Source organism: Mytilus trossulus, chromosome 4 (assembly GCF_036588685.1).
Source record: "Mytilus trossulus isolate FHL-02 chromosome 4, PNRI_Mtr1.1.1.hap1, whole genome shotgun sequence".
Classification (NCBI taxonomy): domain Eukaryota; kingdom Metazoa; phylum Mollusca; class Bivalvia; order Mytilida; family Mytilidae; genus Mytilus; species Mytilus trossulus.
Genome location: NC_086376.1, coordinates 95,692,752 through 95,717,018, shown reverse-complemented (window position 1 = coordinate 95,717,018; position 24,267 = coordinate 95,692,752). Strand labels below are relative to the sequence as shown.

Here is a 24,267-nt window from a genome sequence, read left to right as displayed (position 1 = left end):
TCTAATAAACGATGAAAGACAAATCGTAGCGAGTGCATAGTTTGTCAAAGTTTATGTTTATGTTTATTGCAAATGATCAACACATGTTCTTGCTTAGTCGTTTGTATCATTTGTGTTAGAAAGAAATGCACTCTTATATTTTGGTCAAATTTATACATAAATCCATCTTTGTTCCGTGGTGTGTATGCGGATTTTCATACCAGTACGTCACGACTATTACTTTTTTTCAAAATATGAAACATAATGAATTTGTTAAGTTTTCTTTCAATGTACTGTTTAATTGTTTTTATTGTGAACCGTGATAAAACTGTAACCTGCGAAATATTAGAGGAAGCGAGGATGAATTTAAAATTTAAGGGAAAAAGAGTGTTGTATTATTTCCTGCAAATATTGTGTGATCAAACTAAACATTTCGAAAAGTGTTTCTATCGATGTTTTCCGTGCAAAACGTTTTGTGTACCATAACTTTGTTATCATCATTAGATTATATTTGACGCTATGTTTTGACTGACCTTGCTAAAGCGACGCACACCCCCCCTCTATTTAGAAATAAGGAAATGAGGTATGATATCCAGTATTGGACAGCTATCCAACAAAATGTGAATGAATTAGATGTTAGCAATTATGCTAATTATATATAACCGTACGTCCATCCACAATTAGAAAAATCCAAAGTCGACATAACAATCCTTGACAAGAAAAACAATAAAACATGCAATTCTATTGAAAAATTAACGATGTAGTTTATAAAATAACAATTTAAGAAAAACAAATATGACAGTCATGAACCAACGACCACACCTCAACTACAGGCTGCTGATTTGGGACACATACATACAGAAAAGACTTTTTAATGTGTGATATCAGGTCTTTGTATCTTAAATTGCTTTACTACTTGTATTCGTATAATTTGTTTGCACACGATTGAAAATAAAGTAAACTCAAGATAAGTATCAATGGAAAAAGTTTTTCATAAAATTAACAGGCACATGATCTATTTTAAATCAACATTATAATGCCACTCACCAAAACCAGCAAAAACCAACAGCATAACGAAGAAAGTACGTAAAGTTTGCATTCTTTGAAGTTTGGTGGATAGTTGTAATATTAGAAATCGTATACCAAATCTCCTTATTTTTATATTACTTGAACCGGAGCTGCTTGTCAAAATGGAAAGGACACACCTATGATGTTTGGCCAATACAAGACATTCATGATCTATACAGGCTTAAAGCGCATTAACCAGGTTTAACATTGAATGAAAAATGCATGAATCACCACGTGCTAAAACCGTGCTTTCAACAATTTTTCAATATATCATTGGATAAGATAATTTATAGATTATGATGTTAATCAGGAGAAGTAAATAAAGTGAAAAATAAGAATGATAGTAAACGGACATAATACTTAAAATGTGTCACAATTTTATAAGTACAATACATAAATTTCAAATGGAAACGCACCCAACTACATGTAATAATTTATGACAAATATGAGCATATGTAAGACATTTATAGGGGCTGCAATGAACATTTGGCATATATTGTCATTCATCATCTTATTTTTTAATCGTGTTGGAAAAAAAGTCGAATGTTGCCTTCTTAATTAAATGGGAATTCAATATACTTTACCCAACTCCTGTATGGTGGCTGTTACAATAATTAGAAATGGATTCTCACATAAACGTGATATAACTTATTTGAAATGATATATAATAAGTAAGAGTCCTTGACTATAATCGTCATTCATTCAACATCCATGATAACTATAGTAACATCGACCCTGACTCTGTTGAACTAGCAAATAGAATAGCAAAGGGTCTGAAATAATCCCTTGTAGAATATTGCACTGGAAAACTTTTCACTTATGCCATGTGTGACAAATAGTATTGAAAACAACAAACAAATTGTTTAAATTTTTAATATCTTTGTTAAATGCTTTTGCTGCATCTATAACAAAACACACACACATACGCACACCACTGCCGTCATCACTTGATTTGTCAATCCCGTAAGAAATCTATTCCAGCACATTTATGGTAGAATCATTATGTTTTGAACCACTCTGTTATATAAATAATCATTTTTTGGTGTACTGTTGATTGAAATTGAAAAAGACAATTTGCTCAAGACATTTCGAAATAAAAGACAATAATCAAACATATCTTGCCAGTTACCTCATTTGATCACACGACAGATTCCCAAAATACAAGGAAATATACATTTATATAAAGGGAAAATATAACCTATATATATATTGTAAGAATTTGAACAAGCATTAGCAAAACTCTTCAACATGATATTATCTAAACCTTCCGACCCAGAAGATGAACTGACATTAACAGATTTAATAAGTTTGATGACGTCAGATTATTCGGCAGTGCTACCAAATTTCATAGAGCCCAAACAGTCCAAAATTTGCTGACAAAACAGCCACGGTAACTTATTCCTAAGATAGAACATCATTAGCATATATTTCAAACAATTCAACGTTTTTATTCAGTTTATTTAGAATTAGTCAATATAATATCAATGATAATTTAATTTTACAGTATGTTGCTTCAGAAACAAAATTATAATTTCTCATTTGCTGCAGGTCACTAGATCTACTTTCTAGTCAATAGTTACATTATTACATCCATATTGTATATCAAAATAGATTAATCTTAAAATATATACAACACTATGATGACATATATTTTTAAGCTTATAATTAGGGGTTGGGTTTTTTCAGTGCCAATCTTTCAGTAAGAATCAGGAAATTTAGAAGAATTTCAAAAACATGACTGTAAAATACCCACTGACCTGACCATCCTATTTTGAAGTTATTCTCATCATGAGTTTAAAATGGTCTACTGGTCTTTCGTTTCTATTAACGTGTCTGGCAATTATTAGAGAAATCTCAATTAAAATTTGGTTAGAATGATAACAAAACGCAATTCGCTCACCTTGCTCAGTAGTTACCAGTGCATTTCAACCAAATTATATCTTGAAATATCAGATAATTAACAAGAAACGAATGTCACAGTTGTACACCATTATACATTTAGAACTTATATAAAAAGTAAAATCACAAAAATACTGAACTCAGAGGAAAATCAATTTGGAAAGTCCATAATCACATGGCAAAATCAAAAAACAAAACGCATCAAAAACGAATGGACAAGAACTGTCATATTCCTGACTTGGTACAGGCATTTTCAAATGTAGAAAATGGTGGATTAAACCTGGTTCTATAGCGCTAACCCTCTCACTTTAATAACAGTCTCATCAAATTCCGTTACATTTACATGATGCGTTAAATAAACAGTCACAATCAATAAAATAGTCAAAATATGAGAACATCAGTCATCATCGTATAACAATTTTTAACAGGACACAACAACATCTACTATCTACGAACACATGGATTGATTTGAGTGTCTGACGTCAGAAAAATTATATACGTCACATAAATTTGTCGTTCAATGTGCATACAATAGTTATCAAAAGTACCTGGATTATAAACAATTTTAAATTTTACATAGGCAATGAGCGCAGACAGGGTTAAAAAATCAAAAGTATGTAAGAATAAACTACAGAAATCGAACTAGTCCAAAAGTTATACATAGAATTTATGAGAATCCAAAACTTTTAAAAGGAACAATTTAACAGGACACAAAAACCTATCCACGAACACATGGATCTACTTGAGTGTCCGACGTCAGAAAAATTATATACGTCACATAAATTTGTCGTTCAATGTGCATACAAACAATTTTAAAATTTACATAGGCAATGTACGCATACAGGGTTAAAAAATCAAAAGTATGTAAGAATAAATTACAGAAATAGACCGAGATTCAAACTAGTCCAAAAATTATACATAGAATACATGAGAATCCAAAACTTTTTAAAGGGAACAATTTAACAGGACACAATAACATCTACTGTCTAAGAACACATGGATTGATTTGAGTGTCTGACGTTAGAAAAATTATATACGTCACATAAATTTGTTGTTAAATGTTACCTTGCGTGGGTATTTGTTTGTCATGTTTTCACCACTGCCTGAATCTTAGCCAGATTGACATTAGAAAATTGGCCAACTTCTAAACCTTAGATTCTTTGTAAAACATTTTAAATTGAAACCATAACAGTAAACTTTATTAAAAAAATACCCAGACACATATTTGCCTGATTAACAAGAGGCAAAATACATAATCATATTTATGGTTGCTTCAAAACAATGTTTACATAATCATATTATTTAGAGTATGCAATATTTTAATTAATTTGTTAATGAAAAGTGATTAGTTCTTCATGACTGTAATTTGCAAAAAGGAAGCAGTTCTTTCTTTTTCTCAAGGCAAAGATAGCACCCGTGATAAAATTACGGAACAATAGCCGACTGGCACGCCAAAAGATAGTAAAACTGATTTCCAATTGACATAATAAAACAAATTTTCAAAGTGTGTAATGGAAAATAACATTATTATCACTTCCATTACAACAAAAAACACTTGATTAATATATACACTGAGCGTTTTGGTATCAAACTTACTATCAAAATTTCTTCACAATTCCAAAGAGGTTACCAAGGCATGTCTATCTAATATGTCGAAACATTAAAAGTACAAATTCCCAAAATGTCATATGTTAAAATGATAGATAAATAATAATAAAACTGTTTTCTTCTGAATCCAATAACATATATTTATCATAAACTTTATAAGAACATTATTTTAAATTACAAATATGTACATTTTTATATATCTAACACATTATTTTGGCACTTACAATAAAACTTAGTCATTTTATTTTTGTCTAGACAAGTATTTAAGGAGAAACAGTATTTTATATTATTAACTATTTGTTATATTTTATAAAATGACTAAGTATAGATATGTATTTAAAAAATCTCTCATAATTCTTTTAAGAATGGCACATACATAATTATGTTTAATTGTTTTAAATATGTTTACCGTATATTAAATTATATAATTGTATCTTGTTTAAATTATGTTGTATGTTGTGAGACTTAAATAAACTATTGGATCCGAATCTGAATCTGTATATTTTTGTAGTTCTTGTTTTTAGTTTTAGAACTAAACGACAACCATAATCTTGCACGTATATATATAAAGCATTAGAAAACATAAAACAGTTTTATTAGTATAGCGTGCCAATTGATATTTTATTGTGTGGTTTTCTATGTTGTGATGTTATGCTATTGTTTCAGAAAAAGGGGGAAGGATGGATCCATTAAAAACGTTTAATCCCGCTGCAAATGTTTGCACCTGTCCTAGGTCAGGAATCTGATGTACAGTAGTTGTCGTTTGTTTATGTAATTTATAGGTGTTTCTCGTTTCTCGTTTTTTTTAATATAGATTAGACCGTTGTTTTTCACGTTTGAATGGTTTACACTAGTAATTTTGGGGTCCTTTATAGCTTGTTGTTCGATGTGAGCCAAGGCTCCGTGTTGAAGGCCGTACATTGACCTATAATGGTTAACTTTTTTTAAAATTGTTATTTGGATTGAAAGTTGTCTCATTGGCACTCACACCACATTTTTCTATATCTAGAAATGAAAATTTAGCTATTTTATTGAAATGAACTTGAATGCTAAATACTTTATCTCAGGTTAATAATATGTTCAAAATAGAAAATGTATAATAAAATGAGCTAGGTCACCATACCATACTTGTTTTCGAGATAGATGGTGAAAAATTATACTTTTTTATGGATTTAAGTGCCAGTCTTTGTAAGAATCAGGCAATTTAGGTAAAAATTAAAACATTGTTAGAAAAAACCCACCGAGCTAATCATGCTATTCAATTCTAATCATCATCCTGAGTTAAAAAGTATGAGTCTTTTGTTTGTGTGTGTCTGGTAATATCAAATAACTTCGTTAGAAAATTGGTTAGAATGATAGCAAATTACAGAAAAATTAGGGAGTTATCTCCCCTTATTTGTTAATTTCTAGTGCATTTCAACCAAATTGTATCTTCTATTACCAGAACAGAAAATGGAAATAAATGTTATTTTTGTGCATAACTACATATTATGAACTGAAATCAATGTCAAATTGGGTGGGGTTTTTTGGTCATGTTTTCACCACTGCCTGATTCTTAGGCAGACTGGCACTTAATTGAGAAAAAGCATCTGGATGTGAGTTGAAGGAAAACTGAATGATTAATAGAAATTTAAAATGATATATTAGAAGACTGTCATTATAATATGCGATTAGAATATCAAAGATAAATTGTGATCACTGTAAGTTTCCCCCTCCTATAACATGAAATAGAGATAACAAACATTAAGAACAAAAATCTTTATTATGACTTCAACTCACATGAAGTTGTTTATTTGAATATCAAGTAATATACTTATTATAAAACTGTGCCTCTCCAATGATATTTACTGGCCCGTATTGTGACTTAAAATTTTACACAAAAAAATGATGGTACCCACTCTCCACCAGTTAAAACTCGATTTGATCACACATCAAATTCAGATTATTTGTACTTTTCGAAATATCGATTTGTGTTCACTATTTCGTGAACTCACATGTTGCAAGATATATAGCACCAATTACGACAAACGGCACCAACAATTACTTTTGATAAAAACATTTTGTGTGCAATGAAGTTTTATATAAAGGTGCATTAATATTAGATTGTCGACTATTTTTGAGGCATTGTCCACTAGGTCATGTCCCTCTGACTTTTACTAAAGTAGCAAATTTCAATGTTAAGTTTATTATTCAGTCAGTTTGAATTGAAATACTTTTAAGAGATCAACCGTTATATTTTCTATAAAGGTGCATTACTATCGGTGCATATCAGTTTGATGACGATTTCGAGCCCTATCCCCTAGGTCATGATCCAGTGACTTTTCTTTTATTAATCAGCAATTCCAAATACTAGGATTTCTACTTAAGCAAGTTTGAGAGGAACTTCTTGAAATAGAGTAAATATATTTTCTATAAAATTGCATTACAACCAATTGATTTTAGTTTTGTGACTTTTTTTAGTTTCTGCCCCGTAGGACGTAATCCAGTTTATTGGAACTAATCAGCAATAAGGGCAACAGGAGTAAATTGCAGTTCAAGTCATAAATCGATTGAGAGAAAGGTTACTGTCCATCAGATTATTTGTTACTGCACGTTCTGCCGACAGTAGAGACACATCTCTGTGTCAATAACTAAATTATTGTTGTTTACATTGATATGTCTCTTCCTGAACGTGTACGATAATTACATTTGAAGAGTTTATCATGGATTCTACAAAATATGTTAAAATGAATTAAATATTGCAATACAAATCTTGTTGCAAATAGACTAATTTCAAGTATGCTACCTTTAACTCAATTTAAAAATAATTCATTGGAATGTTGATATTAACATCTTTTAAAATTTTTCACAATCGAAGGATGAATGAATAACATATATGACTCACTACTGCACTAGTATACATATAATTTTTACAAAAGGCATTTATGCAGTTCACGGGCTTCCACTGAAAATCATTATATTTTTAACTATTTTTTCAGAGAAATGTATGTCTGGCCTATTAATTTTCAAGTATCGATAGCAACAAATTATACTGTAACTTTATCAAGGCTCTCTGCTTTTCTTCCCTTTTGCACACATTTTCTTCTAATAGCTTTAACATACGGGCTCCATAGTTATTGTCTCTACTGTAGTATCTAAAACTACTTAAATTATTAAGTCCAAATGGCGCCTTTATTTTGTCATGGGCATGGATAGGAACAATACTATAACGGTATTCTTTCTTGTGCATTGCCTCACTGATAAAAGATTCACTGTAAACGTTAACCCTGTCATTTTTAAGGAAACTACTAGTTAAAAATATAAACTTTAAGATACATCTCTCAAAACTTTTTTCCAGGTGTTCAAATGTACGATTTGTACGCGTGTCCATTTCTGGTCCATCATATAATGCTGCTTTGACTTTACGCCCATTTGATAGTTTTAAATCATTTTGTAAATGTAATTTAAACTTTTCTGCTTCCTCGTGGTCATTATCAGAATCATAAAGTATTAACACGTCATGATATTCAAATCTATAATCTGGTGGAATTGAAAGGTAATGCCGATTAACAAACTCCTTCTTTCTAGTATCCTCATCTATCCGCTCGTAGACTATATTAGTTTTATCTGTCAAAAGGAAATATTGAAGCGTATAAGTTTTATCAGGGACACATATATTATAAAAGGAAAAGACTGATTTAATTGAGCCGCAACTCCTCTGAAACCATATATATACTAGTACATACTAGCTAAGTCTGAAATATAAATGCAGTGTTTTGTACAGCCTAAAGATGTCTATGAAATGGCTTTTTTCCACAGAAAACATTTTGGAAGAAAACGCATTTTTCAGGAAAATATCCAAAATCGAAGACCTTTATCGACCCATGTCTTATACGCTTTCGCGCATGCTCACTCGACGTACAGCTTACCTTATCTGTTCATGTCGCAGCTGTCTGCCGCACTACAATTTGCTATAAACACGGACCATAATCACACCCAAACTTCGTCATTAAACAGGATTGACACTACTAAATTCGGCGAATCAAATAATTCAAGTTTATATATATAACTAATATAGGACAATGATGATGATTACAAATTTAACAGCTCCAGACCCGTTTGACAATACCAATATTAGAAACACAGATTAAAAACAAGGCTTATACTTAATCAGATATTTTAATTCAGTCTCGGACTTGCGATGTCGCGGGTGTGATCTGGTATGTAGTAAATGTCTCTAATTTATGAACACTTAAATAGCCATACACTGAGAATTGAACACATGAACATCCAAACGGCTTTGAAGTACTCGGGCTAGGAATGCATGCATGTTATCGTATATGAAAATTTACTATTGAATTTCTACTAGAAAAAAGAATGGGTCATTTTCCTCTTAATTAATTATGCACCAGGGTTATTTCCATTTTTAACTAAAAACTTACAGTATCTCACATACATCTATGTACATTAAGGTCAAGAGTGTCGTATTAATGAACGCAAGTAAGACTGGAGAATAGAAGTATGGTCACCATTGGTCTACCTCCGACCGACAGTAAAATCCTTATGAAAGTGAAGCGTCCGTTTGGCTGTGCAGGATATATTGTACAAATATGTAGCACTTCTGGTCAGAATGGGGACATAAAATCCGATGCCTCGTGTTAGGAGAGTGATATATGTACTCTTTGCACGCTAAGAACCCTTGCAACACTTCCGGGGGGGGGGGGGGGGGGGGCTCGTAGTTGATATGTTGCAAGACTAAATTTCTGTCCCTATCTAATATATCCTTACTCTCCCGTGGCAGTATACATTAATTCGACCTTAATCCCAGACGCCTCTTTTACAAAACCTATACCTATTTTATTAATTGTTTTCGTCCTGAAAATGCCTAAAAGATTTGCCACTGCACTTTAAGCAACCAAAAATCATCAAGCAATATTTATTTAAGTGAGAAAAAAGTCTGAAAGTTAAACAAATTCTATCGACAGTATGTTGAAACATTTTTAAATTCCAGTTTATTAATCTTGGTTAAGACTATCCTTCTGAGCACAACAGTATCGCAGAAGTGTTATTTTTACCTGACAGATATATGTAAAATTATGTAACTATTATAATTATAGTCTATTTGATATTCAATTATTTTAAGGTATCTCCAACCTTCAGTTCAATATACCACGAATAAAAGAGTGAATCAATTCTACCCCTTAGATTAATTAATAATTACAATGATTATTATGAACGGAAGTACATCACTGTAATTCTTCTAATTCTGCCAATTTCTGATACAGCAGTTAGGTAGTATTTTGATGATAGATATGCCTTTATGGCTTAGAATCGAGGCACTTTCTGTGCAAGTTAAATGAACGCGAAATATTAAATACCAAGTCTTCAATATTATCTGCTCTAAGGAGTTCGGGGACGTCCTGGACATTTGTTGAAATGGTTTTATTCTGCTTGTTTGATTTGTTAGTTTTAACCAGGTAAATGTTGACTCTCGTGAATTTTTAAAAGCCTCCTATAACAAATCCAATCAACATAGGACAAAGCTTTAGTTAAAATCATATATAAACTTTTTTTCTCTCGCAATACTAATGATTGTTTACACCAGGAACAGATAAACTTAGCTGTATGTGTCAAGTCCTTTCGCAATTTTGAATCCCAAATGCTTTTTAACATCATGTTTTATTTTTCATTTTTAATTTAAGCTACACTATATTGAAGTCTTTTGAATTGACGAAATGCATGTCTGGCATACACAATTTAATAACTAGTATCAAAATCCAATTTTAGATTAGCGGTAACACGACTTCGTATTAAACTATGAGATTTTTTTTAATGTAATTGCGCTTTTCAGGTGACCAATCAGTAACTTTTAAGAGAGCCCAAAACCACGATCTTGTCAGATTTGAAAATTCATTAGTATTTAGCCAAATAATGAATAAGAATGACTCTTAACCAAAACTCTGTTGAATGTAAACATATATTTTTTTTTAGTTAGAGACCTCATTCCACGCAAAAATATATAACATATTTCAAATCTTGTATCAATATGCCTACTATAGTATATTTTATCTTCTTTGTTATGTTAAAACAACTTTACAAAAAAAAACCACACACCTGAAAGTGAAATATCTAATATCTTCAAGAAAATATGGCCTATACCTCGTCAATTTCTATTGTAATTTATTATTTCTTCTTACCCTGAGGAATTTGAATATTTTCTTTTTCATTGATAAATTTTTCTAATTCTGCTATTCTTTTGTGTAAAATCCTTTTTCTTTCATCCCGTTGTATTTTATCTTGCTTTTTTTTAGTTAGTTCCACAACCTTCTCTTCTAATAGCCTTTCTTCTTCGTCTATTGATATGTCATCTGGTATAATTTGATTTTCAACCTTATCACATTGTTTTACTTCGTAGGAAGCATTTGTTGGTAACGCTTCGTCTGTCAATATAATATTTAGATTGAAACTAAATAAACTAAACTAATAAAATATGAATATACATAGTACCTATGTTATACAGTTTGTACTCAATATCATGTATTCCTGTTGTAGCTTTTCCCTGATGAAATGTAATTATACACCTGTTTAATGTAACATTTTGAATTCATTTACATTTGTCATTTCGGGCCTTTTATAGCTGACTTTGCGGCATGGACACATTGTTGAAGGCCGTACGTTGACCTATAGTTGTTAATATTGTTATAAGAATGTTAATGTTATCCATTCGTTTGATGCGTTTGAGCTTTTGATTTTCCAATTTGATTAGGAAATTCCGTTTTGAATTTTCCTCGTAGTTAAGTATTTTTGTGGTTTAAATTTTTATTAAACATTTATGTGACCTTTCAATTATATACTATTTTAAGTCAAATCAAATGCTATATAAGTCGTGACGAAATACCTGTGCTTGTAATAGTTGCCAAGGAAGTCTGTGAGGCTCTAGTAGATGGAATTGCTACGTTCCGTGTTTCATGATAACCTGCACTAAATTCCAATTGTCTTGATAATGTACAATATCCGGAAGAGGATGTTTCCCTTAAATTTCAAAACGTCGGTGTTAAAATTATCTACAAATCATAAGCAACTTTCGCAAATGAAAGAAGATCAAAACGGTACATACAATTTGTTAACTTACTACTGGACATTAAAATTTTGATCAAAATAAAAGAGAAAAATGTCTACCGATACAAAATTATAACCAATTAGTATATGCAATTCAAGTCTTTGCTCTTGAGTTATCATTGATATGTTCATAATTATAAATTAACTGTTAACACAATTTAGAAGTTTTGAAATACTAAGGCTTTCTGTCACCTCAGGAATAGATTACCTTAGCTGTATTTGGCCTTTTTTTTTTTTTTTTTTTTGGTCCTCAATGCTCTTCAACTTCGTACTTTATTTGGCCTTTTTTACAATTTATGAATTTGAGCGCCACTGATGAGTCTTTTGTAAACGAAACGCGCGTCTGGCGAAAATATGAAATTTCAATCCTGGAATCTATGATGAGTTTATCTAGAACATAAATGTTATAAAAGGAGAGTTGATACAAATGCAAACCTACATGGAAACTCACTGGTAATAATTCTTAGATTAGTTTATCATGTTTGTCTCAAATGAACTTAAATTAAAGCTACATAATGATAATATTAAACTAGCATTTTTAACAGATGATTCTAGCTTGAAAAGCCAACTTTCATTTGAGGCTGTTGTTATTCGATGTCAGAAAATCAATTGATATCCGATAATTGGTGCCCAATGCAAACACATACAATACATCATATGGATTTATTCAAATATGTATGTAATATAATGTAAAAGACACCAGAAAGCACAACTTAAAAATCCAGCCTTAGAAATAGAAAGCCAGATTTGGGGATATTTTTAAGGATTTTAACTGACTTTGTATCGATTTGGTCCTCCTCATGAAAATGAACTAAACAGTGAATAACAGTACTAGCATTTCCGAAAAACGGTCGACCTTCCTATAAAAATTAAATTCTTCATTATATAACAAAAATTGATGCTTTTAAGACAAATGTCAAAAAAACAAAATAAACCATTTAAAGCTTACGATCCTATATATTCAATGAATTTTGGTTTATCTCATTATCAGCTTTTTAACTACACATGGATAGTTACATAATTTCAAAACGGTATGTTTTGCTATTATTTATAATCAGTTTGCATGGTAAATTCTGGAATAAAAAGAACTTGAACATGCTGACGAAAATACATGAAAGGGTAAATGATTCCATATGAAATATCTTACAGTTGAATTCCTCTTTCTGTTTTTCCCTGTTTATTATTTGACTCAGCACTAGTGGTTGGTAAGTCATTTTGTCTTTCACATATTTCTTTTGTGTTGTCACAATTGCTGTCTTCATCTTTTTTCTCGGGGTATAGTGTGACTCTGTGCTTTTCAATTGTAAGACTATTTTCATCTGAAGAACATGATTCGGACCCTCGGACAGATAGAACACTAAACGTTTCAAATTGGCCATTTTCAGTATTCAATGTTTCAGGAATAACGTCTTCATATATGCTTTCATTCTCAGTTTCAAAAGAAACGTTGTTTGTTGGATGAACAATGGTCTCATTCATACAGATTTCTGAGTATAAATCCTCATTTGGTCGTTGTTGGATAACCATGTCATGATTAAACACCGATTTGATGCTTTTTGTAACCGTTTGATTTAGAAGCAATGGGGAAGAGTCAGAAGATGGATCATCAATAATCATTGAGTGTTCTACATTATGCCTCTTTGATTCTTCTCTTTTGATATCCGAAGGAAACGTTGGAGAATTTTGAATGGGTTTTATGTGTAAATAAACATCACTCTTATCTGGCTGCCTCTTAACAAGCAACTTTCTGTTTAGTTTTTGTAAAGTTGATTCAATGTTTATGATGTTCTTGGAATAATTCACTGTGATGTTTTCTACCACGTCTAAATGCTTTGAACATTCTGGAATAAAACGATTTCTTGAATTAGATAAACATTGTAAATTTCAGTTTTTACCTGTCTACTTGTATTAGAACTGTTCGATAATTATTGGATAACTGGGTCGATAATTATCAGTTCTCTTCAAAATTTCAAATTGTCTTGCAAAAGTATTCAAGAAAAAAAAATCTGAACACTCAAATCAGCTGGTATTGAAAAAAAATGACAATTCAATTATAAATCTACATAAGCTGCAGTAGGAATTCAACAAGATCGTGGCTTCTTATATCTGCCATAAGTGTTGTTTTATCAATGTGCAATTCAGTAAAGTAAAAATGTACCGAACTCCAATTAAAATTCAAAAAGGAAAAGTCCATAAAAACTGTTAGATCAAACATTATCAATTTGAAATGCAGTACTGTGAAAGAAATTACCGAACCCCAGGCAAATTCAAAAGTTACAATTCCATAAAAAAAATGACAGAATCAAACACTATTTATCAACGGAACAAGTGATAAACTAGCGCTATATTGAAATGGTGGGTTAAAACTAGTTTGATAGCTGACTAAACCTCTCACTTGCCTTAGAGTTGTTTATAAATAAAAGTAAGATAAAGTGGTTTCGTTGCATATAATTTCGTTATATTTACAAAATGGGATGAGCAACCAAGGCATACATAATAGGTTAATGTGACAAGGATTTGGACCCACCAGCCAAAACTGTATAAATATACATCACAGACATACAACGTGACTGACTAATGAATTGAAATAATCGTACAAATAAATCTAAAAACGACGGTAACAAAAGGTAAAGTAAATTTGAGGTATGAAATGACGACAACAAATTAAGTTTTTGTCGCTGATAGTACACACCGTATTAAGAAACTGATATGAAAGTGTAACAAGGAAAACTGGCATGTTATTAGAACTTGCATTCGTCGAAGGGAAAACATACCCTGTAGACGCACTCGGTGTCACTTCTTGTAGAGTTTAAAAGAAAACCTTTTTTTATTACTTTTTAGAAGTTTAGTTAACATATCTATTGTGCTGGTTGAAGTGACGAATAACATGTGTTTGATTTGCCATCTTTCATAAGTTTTTGTTTAAAAAGATAATAGCTGACCAAACAAGCACCATAAGAAAAGGCAACAGTAGTATACCGCTGTTCAAAACTGACGAATCGATGGAGAGAAAACAAATCCGGGTTTCAAACTAAAACCAAAGAAAATACACCAACTATGAGAGGAAACAATGGGACGGCAGAAACACTAGAGTGTAACAGAAACAAATGCAAACATACATAAAACCAAAATATTTTATAACAAGTGTCATATTTCTTTGACAGTTAAAACATACATGTGATGTTTCCTGCGGGAGTCAAAATCTCCCGCTTTTCAGTCCGTCTTCCGTCCCTCCCGTTAAAATTTGAAATCTTCCGCTTTTTGAAAATGTCAACCTTAAATTACTTCTAAAATGTACTTAAAATACAAAATTCCATCTACAAACGATAAGATATAACTCAATATCCAAACGAAACCACACCAGAGATTTCATAAAACCACATAAAGGTTGGATGTACATGCAAAAACCGTGACAAGTTCTTACTCAGCAAAACATTCGAAAATAGGTCACGTTCGGTTTCTATATATATAGAAGACAGACGACATAGATGTTAAACCACACTCTAAACCAGACTTTATTGTTTATACCTTTTCTGGTATGATTATTTTTTTTATAACCGTTAAACATGAGAATAAGAATGAAAAAACATAAAGATGGAAGCTTTTTCAAAATCCCTGAAAGGGAAGATACATACGTTTTTTTACAATCAGTCTCACATTGTAACATCAGCTCAGCTGTCGGTACTTCGGTACGAACGTGATATTTAGCAGATCCTTCTTAAATGTTCCGTTTACAAATTTATGAAAATTTCAAAGAAACGAAGATTTCATCTCCCTCAGACAAAGTTAACCATATATTTATTTTTATTTATTTAGGTCCATTTTGGTCATTAAACAGATTTGGTTCTTACATTAACTTTCAAATTTTCGACTTTGAGCGCTCCTGATGAAGGTTTATCCAAATAAGTGCTTTCACTGCACGACATATTGTTATCATTTTCTTGCGCATCTGACACAAATGTGTCAAGTGAGCTTTTCTCATCATTTGGCGTACGTCGACCGTCGCCCGTTATCTTTTACAAAAATCTTCTCCTCTAAAACTACTCATCCAAATTTAACCAAACTAGGCCACAGTCATCATTTGGGTATCTAGTTTAGAAAATGTGTCTGACGCCCCCGCCTGTCAACCAACATGGACATCATAGAATATAGGGATACAAAGCAAATTTTGACTTATATCTCTGAAACTGAAGCATTTAGATCTATCTACAAATAAGTCAAATGACCAAAATGACCTCTTAAGGAGTTATCGACACTTTGAATTCAATTATTAACTTTTTTTTTGTAAAAATTTTTATTTAAAAAAATTAATTTTCTGAAACTGCATAGATACATTAAAAAAATGATCCCAATTATCCTTAGGATAGGGTGTCACCTGTGTAAACCAATATGACCAATAATACTAAAAATAGAACATAGAGGTACAATGCATTGTTTTTAACTTTCTTAGACAAAAGCCTTTTAATAGAGTAAATCTGACATTGGGTAAACATTTTCAAAATGTTTAGATCTATCTATCTGTCCTGAAATATTCAGACGAATCAGACAGCCCAATATAGCTTACGGCCCCTTAATTCAATTTAGTAATTTTAAGAAACTATTGATGATATTGGTTATTATTTTGAATGTTAATACAGATAGAGATAAAATGGAGAAAGGAAATTGGGAATGTGTCAATGCGACAACAACCCGACCATAGAACAGATATGTAATAAACTGTAACAGCAATTATGTCCAGTAAGATATATAAATAAGTCAAATGACAAAAAATTGTCAACTGACCCCTTAAAGATTTATTGCACTTTATAGTATATTTTTGTAATCATTTACAAAAAATCTTTTGCACTTAATCTTTTGTGTCAAATAAAATTAAACCTTAGCCTCAATTTTCAATAGGGTATCTTAATTGAAAACAACAACCCGAACAAAGAGCAGATAACAGCCGACAGCAATCAATAGGTCTTCAACGCTTAATACCTATTGAGTGCTGTCCCGCATCCGGGCATGGGAATCAGCTAGCACCTAAAAAGAAATGTGTACTAGTCCAGTGAAATTGGAAGTCATACCTAACTCCAAAACATATAAATGAACTAGAATTAAAAAACATACATATAAATTTGAAATTCCAGTTGGTTTATTTCGTGTCTCTTTCCAGAAACATCAGCATGAATGTCATCTATTTTCATTTAAATATTTTTTTAAAGAAGAAGGACTAAAGATACCAGAGGAGAGTCAATTTCATAGATTGAAAATAAACTGACAATGCCATGGCTAAAAACAAAAAGACAAAGAGACAAATAATAGTACAGAATACACAAAACAGAAAACTAAAGACTAAGCAACACGACCCCCACCAAAAACATAGAAGTGACCCCAGTGCTTCAACTTTAGTGTTTTTATACAGTTGAACTGTAGCTTAAGGGAAGTTCACTAGTTTTTTTTTCTATTTAGAGACTTTTAGCCTGCACACATAAAATCTTAATGTATACTTTATCTAATTCTATCATAATTTACTCCTTATCATATTTTCAAATCCCTATGTAACATTTTATGTAAATCAAACTATGTGACATTTTTTTAATACAAACAAAAACAGTTTTCACATGACATATATTGTGCAATACTTGTACTAGTTTTACAACAATATTGTCTGAAACATCAATATTGAAACATCTTTGCCAAATACTGCAATATTATGCATAGCCACAAGTTAAAGCCTAATGCATTTTATGTAAAGAATTTATGAAAATGTTACAAAAATGAACGCCCGCTGTCTATTTTACACTTAGCTACGATCATTCTATTTTTATTTCAAGCTTCCGTAAATGGGTTTATGTCACAGATTTCAGTAAAATTTTGCATACAACCTTGGCCCGATGAACTCCAACTAAAAATCGAAAAAATATTGAATTAATCCCATTTATCATTTGAAATAATAATGATTGAATTCTTACAAAATGGGTGAACATTTGTAAAGAAAGCACATAAAATCGACAAAAAACTTCTAAAATTTGTCTTAAAAATACTACTCCATAGATACAAAAAAAATCCGTTATGATAATGCATAACAAAGATAGGGTCATCGACTTCGTTATAACGTTTAACATCATTGAAAAAAAACACACAAAACCGTCGAAATAATCGTAACTTCACCGCGTCACAGGCCTTTAAACGTTGATTTTAGACAATTTTCACTACCAACAAGGTAACAAATTGATCATAAGACAAAAGACGAAGCTCGTAACCATACGATTTTTTTAATCATTAAAATAGAAATTTGTGTGTCAACAACATTCAGTTTTTTAAGAAAAATCTTTGGAGTAGAATTAGAGATTTGGCTATTTTAAGACAAATTTTAGAAGTTTTTATCGCCGATTTTATATGTGTTCTATACAAATATTCACCCATATTAAAAAAAATCAATCTGCAATATTTAAGTTAATAAAAGAGATGAATACATTAATTTTATTTCAATTTTCAATTGTACACAAAAACAAAAAAAAATTCCAAGAGCCAAGGGTGTATGCAAACTTCAAACAAAATCTGCGAAATAGCTCATTTACTGTCCCTTGACCTTAGACATTTCACTTTAGTCTTCGTAAACACTTTGTTTTGTGATTTTTATTTTATTTGTATCTTCTAGTTACCATGTTTTGTATGTTCCCTTTGGCGGTTAAATGTCTTCCAACAAGTAAGCCAAAATTCAATTTTACATTCTTCTAAAAGAAAATCACGTTGTACATTGTAATTGGAGAAGTGGACACTAGTAGGACAGGGCATTATTTAGCATCATTTTTTTCGGTTTCTTTTATGCCTTTATAGAGACTAATGACGCAACGTTTGATATTGCTACCACTGCGAAAAATAGCGTAATAAGTAAATATTTGATGGGAATTTTTTTTATACAAATGCTGAAATAAATATTGCAAATTATACATGAAAATAAAGATTGATTTTTAAATTTTCACATTATGATAGAAAAAGAAAAAAATAATAGTATATGTGTACGCAACTCTTCGAAATTTTATCATAAATTTGCATACATATTTTTAAAAGAATGTGATATACGGAAATGTCCCTTCGGAAATTTAATTTGGAAACTTAAAACATTTCAGTTCAAAAATAAAATTTTGACAAGATAATTTATTAAAATGTATGCACGATCGTTATGTACTAAGTGTTTACTCCCGAAATTCGAACTGAAAAATAAATTGAGCTACATAATGAATTCAAAACAATAGATTTGCAATGCATTTCGGAAATGTCCGAGTTCAACTTTCATGCCTTCACAAAACTTTTACGGAAAAAAAACCGGAGATTTGATTTCGTGAAGATTATTTTTCGGCCTTTATAACTATACCAATAAAAAGTACATTTAAAGTTGAAGTTGGTACACCAATTAACATTAATATTACAGGGTTATCTATAAGAAATACGGATTAATGGAAATGTTTCAAGTTTGTCCGTTATCATAAATTGACGTCGCTACAAGCGTAATATGCTAGGGACGGCATGCACTGCGTGTTCCTTCCTCCACTAAATATAAATGTCCTGCTTTCAACAAAACGAAATGATGCACACATTACAAAAATACATATCTATAAGACTGTCAAAAAGTAAGAAGACTTCAGTATCATAAGTTTAAGCTATTGTATGTCACTGCTTGTATTAAATCATACTCGGGTTGAATATATAATGCAGCAATATTCCTCCAAAAACACATAATTACTAACAGGAAAATTGAATATCCTATGTTAATTATAAAATCATATTGGATTGGATTCTCACGGCATTTATACCTGTGTGTTATAATTTGCATTTACCCAAAAAGGAAAGCAGGAAGAATTAGATAAAGCGTGTTTCCAATTTAACGTCATTTTTAAGTTACACTAAATGGTAGCAATATCTGACGTTGCGTCTAATACATTTTAAAAGTAAAACTAAATTGTAGTGACTACGTTAGTCCATATCTATTGCAGACTTAAATTATGACTACACAGTGTCATTATATCTGCAATTTTCTTTGTTTATACTTACTGTCGAAGACTTCTATAACATTTTGTCTTGCTCTGTAAATATATAATATTTGTGCGTTAGATATATATAGATATCTGACGCTTAATTACAGAAATGTTAAAGAAAAAGGCAACAAAATATCAGTTCTGTTATTAGTACTTGTGTTCTCCGTAACAACAATTTTTATGAAATTAAATTTTATCGATTATTGGCAGGGTATTGCAAACCAATTATATGATGGCTGGACATTTAAAGAAAGCACAGCTGTATTCAAATGATAAAAGTCTTTAGATCCATTTCAATAGGTTTGCATCTCAACGACTCAACTCTATAGGTCAACATACGGAGTTCATCAATGACAAATACCTTTACAACGTTACAAGCTTTAAATTGCACAATGTCTAGAACTAAAATTCATCCAGAGAAAGTAATCAAACATATTTAACTAAATTACTAGTTTCTTTACTGAAATACTTTAGTGTATGTAACAGTGATTTTGTTTTGCAGTTTTATTTAATTTTCCAAAAAATATTGACGCCGGTTGCTTAAAAGTATTACAATAGTTTTAGTTTTATTAAATCAATAAACCTTCTCCTAATGTTACTCCGATGGCGATACTCATCTATAGCAGCAGCTGTCCGACTCACATTTTCCTGCGAAAATACCAATGGAAATACATCATTCAATGAATCTATTGGTTTATATAAGTACATGTATGTTGTCAATGTGATAACAGCAAAACCATATTCGATTTCAATATATATTAAGTTTACTAATGGTTGCTGAAAACGTAGCAAAATATCGCAATATAAAACGTTAAAAAAAAATTGGTAGTACATAAAGCATAAACTAGTAAACTGATATAAAAACTCACCAACACATTCGGAAAGTCCATGCAATCATTACATCATTATAAATCAATACTTGCTAAACCATTTCCTAAAATTATTTGAAAATATACGTATTACATCACATTAGGAATTCGAATCTGCCTCAATATATATGATTAGACATAGTAATTAGGCAAACTCTTTGTGGGTAGAGCATCTTACCTTTCTACAGAAAAGCATTTGTATACAATGAAAATACTTAAAATGTGGTTTTTTTTAATATAACATGCTAAGCAAAGCCTTGTATCAGTAGTAGTACATTTCTTGTTTTTTCACAACTAACGTGATAAAACAGTCCATAGAGTTTTTCCAATCTCCCTAACACACGCGGAAATACTCTGGTACTTTTTCGAATGATTTCCTGCAGATTTATGTGTTAAATTGAGGTACAAATTGATCGACCAGAGTTAAGTAAAGTAAATAGTTGTTTGTACACAAACAAAGAATGCATAAACGAGCACAACACAATATGTGAAATGTAAACTTAATGTTATAAGATTTGCCTATTGCAACGTATATGCAAGTTGCCTAAAACTTTGCTTCACCTAACAAGTTCAGAATACGAACACTTTTCTTTATAGCTTAGAGGTTGTTTTTGAAGCTTTAAAATGAAGAAAAACAAATATATTAAATTAGAGAAGACTGCCAGAATAATTCAAAACCCTCAAGCTATTGTTTTCACCAGAACTAAGTGGTGATTCAAAACAAAAGTCTAAGTTGTGCTTCGTTTATTCAGCTAAACCTAAAAGAAAGGTGTGAATTTTTGTAATGTGTGCGGTTTTATTCTATAGCTAGTCACCACTTTAGTTTAATCATGTAGGTCCATTATATATTCATTTTATAGAATTTACTGTTCACAAAAGTATGAATTATTCTTAATTCTAAATAATAATAAAAACATGTCCCAGGCGTATTGGTTAAATAATTTGTTTCTCTGTCCTATATTTTCTCCAATTTATTCATATTGTAGTCCTGTCATGTAATATTGTCATTTTAATGTTATAATCAATATTGCCATTAACGCGGGAGGTTTGGCATGCCACTTAACCAGGTTCAACCCACCATTTGTATTTTAAAATGCCCTGTACCAAGTCAGCGAAATGACCATTGTTATATTATAGTTCGTTTCTGTGTGTGTTACATTTTAATGTTGTGTTTCTGTTGTGTCGTAGTTCTCTCAAATTTGATGCGTTTCCCTCAATTTTAGTTTGTAACCGGGATTTTTTTTTTTATTATCGATTTATGAATTTCGAACAGCGGTATTCTACTGTTGCCTTCATTTAGTAGCAAAGAAAATAAATATGTTTTTGAATAACTCAAAGGTCAGCTATTTAAAATTCTGAATTGTTATAAAACCAATTCTTCTGTTCGTGCATTGCAGAAATGTATTGAGACAAGGCAGGAATGAGACAGATGTTATCCATGCGGTTGTGCTTTTAATTTTGCCATTTGAATAGTGACTTTTCGTTTTGAATTTTTTGTACAGGGTTTTATTTTTACCATTTTACTTTTTAACTCTCCGTTTGTGTGTTACTCGATTTTTTCCGTTTGTTTGTTTGTTTTGTTGTTTTTGTTTTATTATGACCAATTTTATTTCTGTTAAGCACATGATTATGAACAACTGCAATTCAAAGAGAAATGGGGACATTTTCAACTAACAATTGTCAGAAAAAGTCTATAATGCTTTCAACACTCAAAGAAGTCATGTATAAATACGTTATTTATGAAATAACTCACACATTATCTTGTAAATATATGGATTGTTTGTGTATTTTGTCTATGAAACGGAATCGTGATGAAGCACTAGATTCGATAGATACCAGAGGGATATTACAACTCATAAGTCGGAAACAAACTGACAACGCCATGGAAAGCAACGAAAAACGATCCGAAAACACAACGTAGAACACAAAACCCACAAAACCAGGATGTTTCAGGTACCCTCAAATGTTTAGCAGATTCAGCTATATTAAACTTTTAGACTAATTTGCGGTATTTTACAGAAAAACGCGAGGTTTAAACTTAAATTGTGCAGGTTATTCTCGAATTGGTATATAAATTCGTACAAGCATAAAAAAATTATTGATTATATACAGAGACTTGTTGTATGCTGTTTTTTTTTTTTAAATAAAATTCTTCCAACCGTTGGTTTTGTAAGAAGTCTCTTTGATTTTGTTCAAATTGAATGCCTCACTATGACACAAGGCCATAACGCCATACATGATTTTCTTTTAAATCTGAATTTAGAATCTTTGCAACAACCTAGAGGCCATGTAAATAGTTGGTAATTAAACATATTGTCAGTTTAATTAACATATTCTATATTTATATTTAAATTAACTGCATAATGTTTGGTTTGAAAGTTACAACAACTGGCTTCTACACTAAAAATGCAACACTTGCGGTTTTCTACACATAAGTTTGTATTGCCCGTTTGGAAACCTCGATTGCCGATGTCCTTTAACTTCTTATATGTGCACCCAGCTTTCATGTAATAAGCTATGGGCTTTCATGTTGCGAGTCGGTATACATGTATAATTTAGGCGCATTGAGAGTTTATAGTGGTTTCTTCATTTTGTTTACCTTGGGATTTATATTTTACTTCATTTGTATTTCATCTGGAAAGTGTATGTCAATATGTCTAATTTTTTTTGTAACGTCTTTGTCAAATTTATTTATATATCACTAGTTCCTAGTAACTGACTTCTGAAGCTGCCCAAAATACCTTACACATTTAGGTAAATTTTGAAACCATTGGTTCATTACCGAAAAATATCTTTTAACCTTTTTGGATTCGAGCGTCACTGATGAGTCTTTTGTAGACGAAACGCGCGACTGGCGTATATACAAATTTTAGTCCTGGTATCTATGTTGAGTTTATTTACAACTACTGGGTCGATGCCACTGCTGATGGAGATTTATTTTCCCCGATGATATCACAAGCACAGTAGTCAGCACTTTATGTGCTGACATGAATTATCATTGATATGGTTATATTTATAAAATTGTTGATTTTTTTTGAAATATTAAGGCTTTTTTTACCTCAGGCATAGATTACCTTAGCTGTATTTGGCAAAAAGTTTAGGAATTTTGGTCCTCAATGCTCTTCAACTTCGTACTTTATTTGGCCTTTTTAACTTTTTTGGATTCGAGCGTCACTGATGAGTCTTTTGTAGACGAAACGCGTGTCTGGCGTATATACAAAATTTAGTTCTGGTATCTATAATGAGTTTATTTACAACAACTGGGTCGATGCCACTGCTGGTGGAGATTTATTTCCCCGAGGGTACCACAAGCCCAGTAATCAGCACTGTATGTGCTGACATGAATTATCATTGATATGGTTATATTTATAAATTAAACTTTTTTTGGTCCTCAATGCTCTTCAACTTCGTTCTTTATTTGGCATTTTTTACTTTTTTGGATTCGAGCATCACTAATGAGTCTTTTGTAGACGAAACTCATTTATATCATTTTTAATAATGACAAACAAAAGAACTTTGTCAATTTAAATTGCATCAATGTGATAACTGCACTTGAGTTTTTACTTGATAACATTTTAGTTCGCTATGGAGACTCTGTATGTCGACAAGTTATCGAAATTCCAATGGTGACTTACTGTGCATCACTTATTGCATACCAGGTTCTGTATTGGTAACAATCATAATTTATGTCTAAAATCAGCTACGATCCATCGAAACAATATCTG

At 31.2% G+C, this 24,267-nt stretch overlaps 1 protein-coding gene across 3 annotated transcripts in view; it reads right to left on the bottom strand.

The window, feature by feature from the left end:
* Positions 1 to 3,395: 3,395 nt before the first annotated feature.
* Positions 3,396 to 24,267, bottom strand: part of LOC134716409 (uncharacterized) — a 30,107-nt gene continuing 9,235 nt past the window's right edge. For all 3 annotated transcript variants that reach the window (XM_063579398.1, XM_063579397.1, XM_063579399.1), the window contains 7 exons: positions 20,543 to 20,607; positions 20,257 to 20,321; positions 19,690 to 19,721; positions 12,800 to 13,493; positions 11,432 to 11,565; positions 10,731 to 10,973; positions 3,396 to 8,160 (listed from right to left, as the gene is read on the bottom strand). In XM_063579398.1, the coding sequence (XP_063435468.1) occupies positions 7,553 to 8,160; positions 10,731 to 10,973; positions 11,432 to 11,565; positions 12,800 to 13,493; positions 19,690 to 19,721; positions 20,257 to 20,321; positions 20,543 to 20,563 (1,797 nt within the window). In that variant the 5' untranslated portion in view covers positions 20,564 to 20,607 and the 3' untranslated portion in view covers positions 3,396 to 7,552. The remainder of the gene's footprint in view (positions 8,161 to 10,730; positions 10,974 to 11,431; positions 11,566 to 12,799; positions 13,494 to 19,689; positions 19,722 to 20,256; positions 20,322 to 20,542; positions 20,608 to 24,267) is intronic.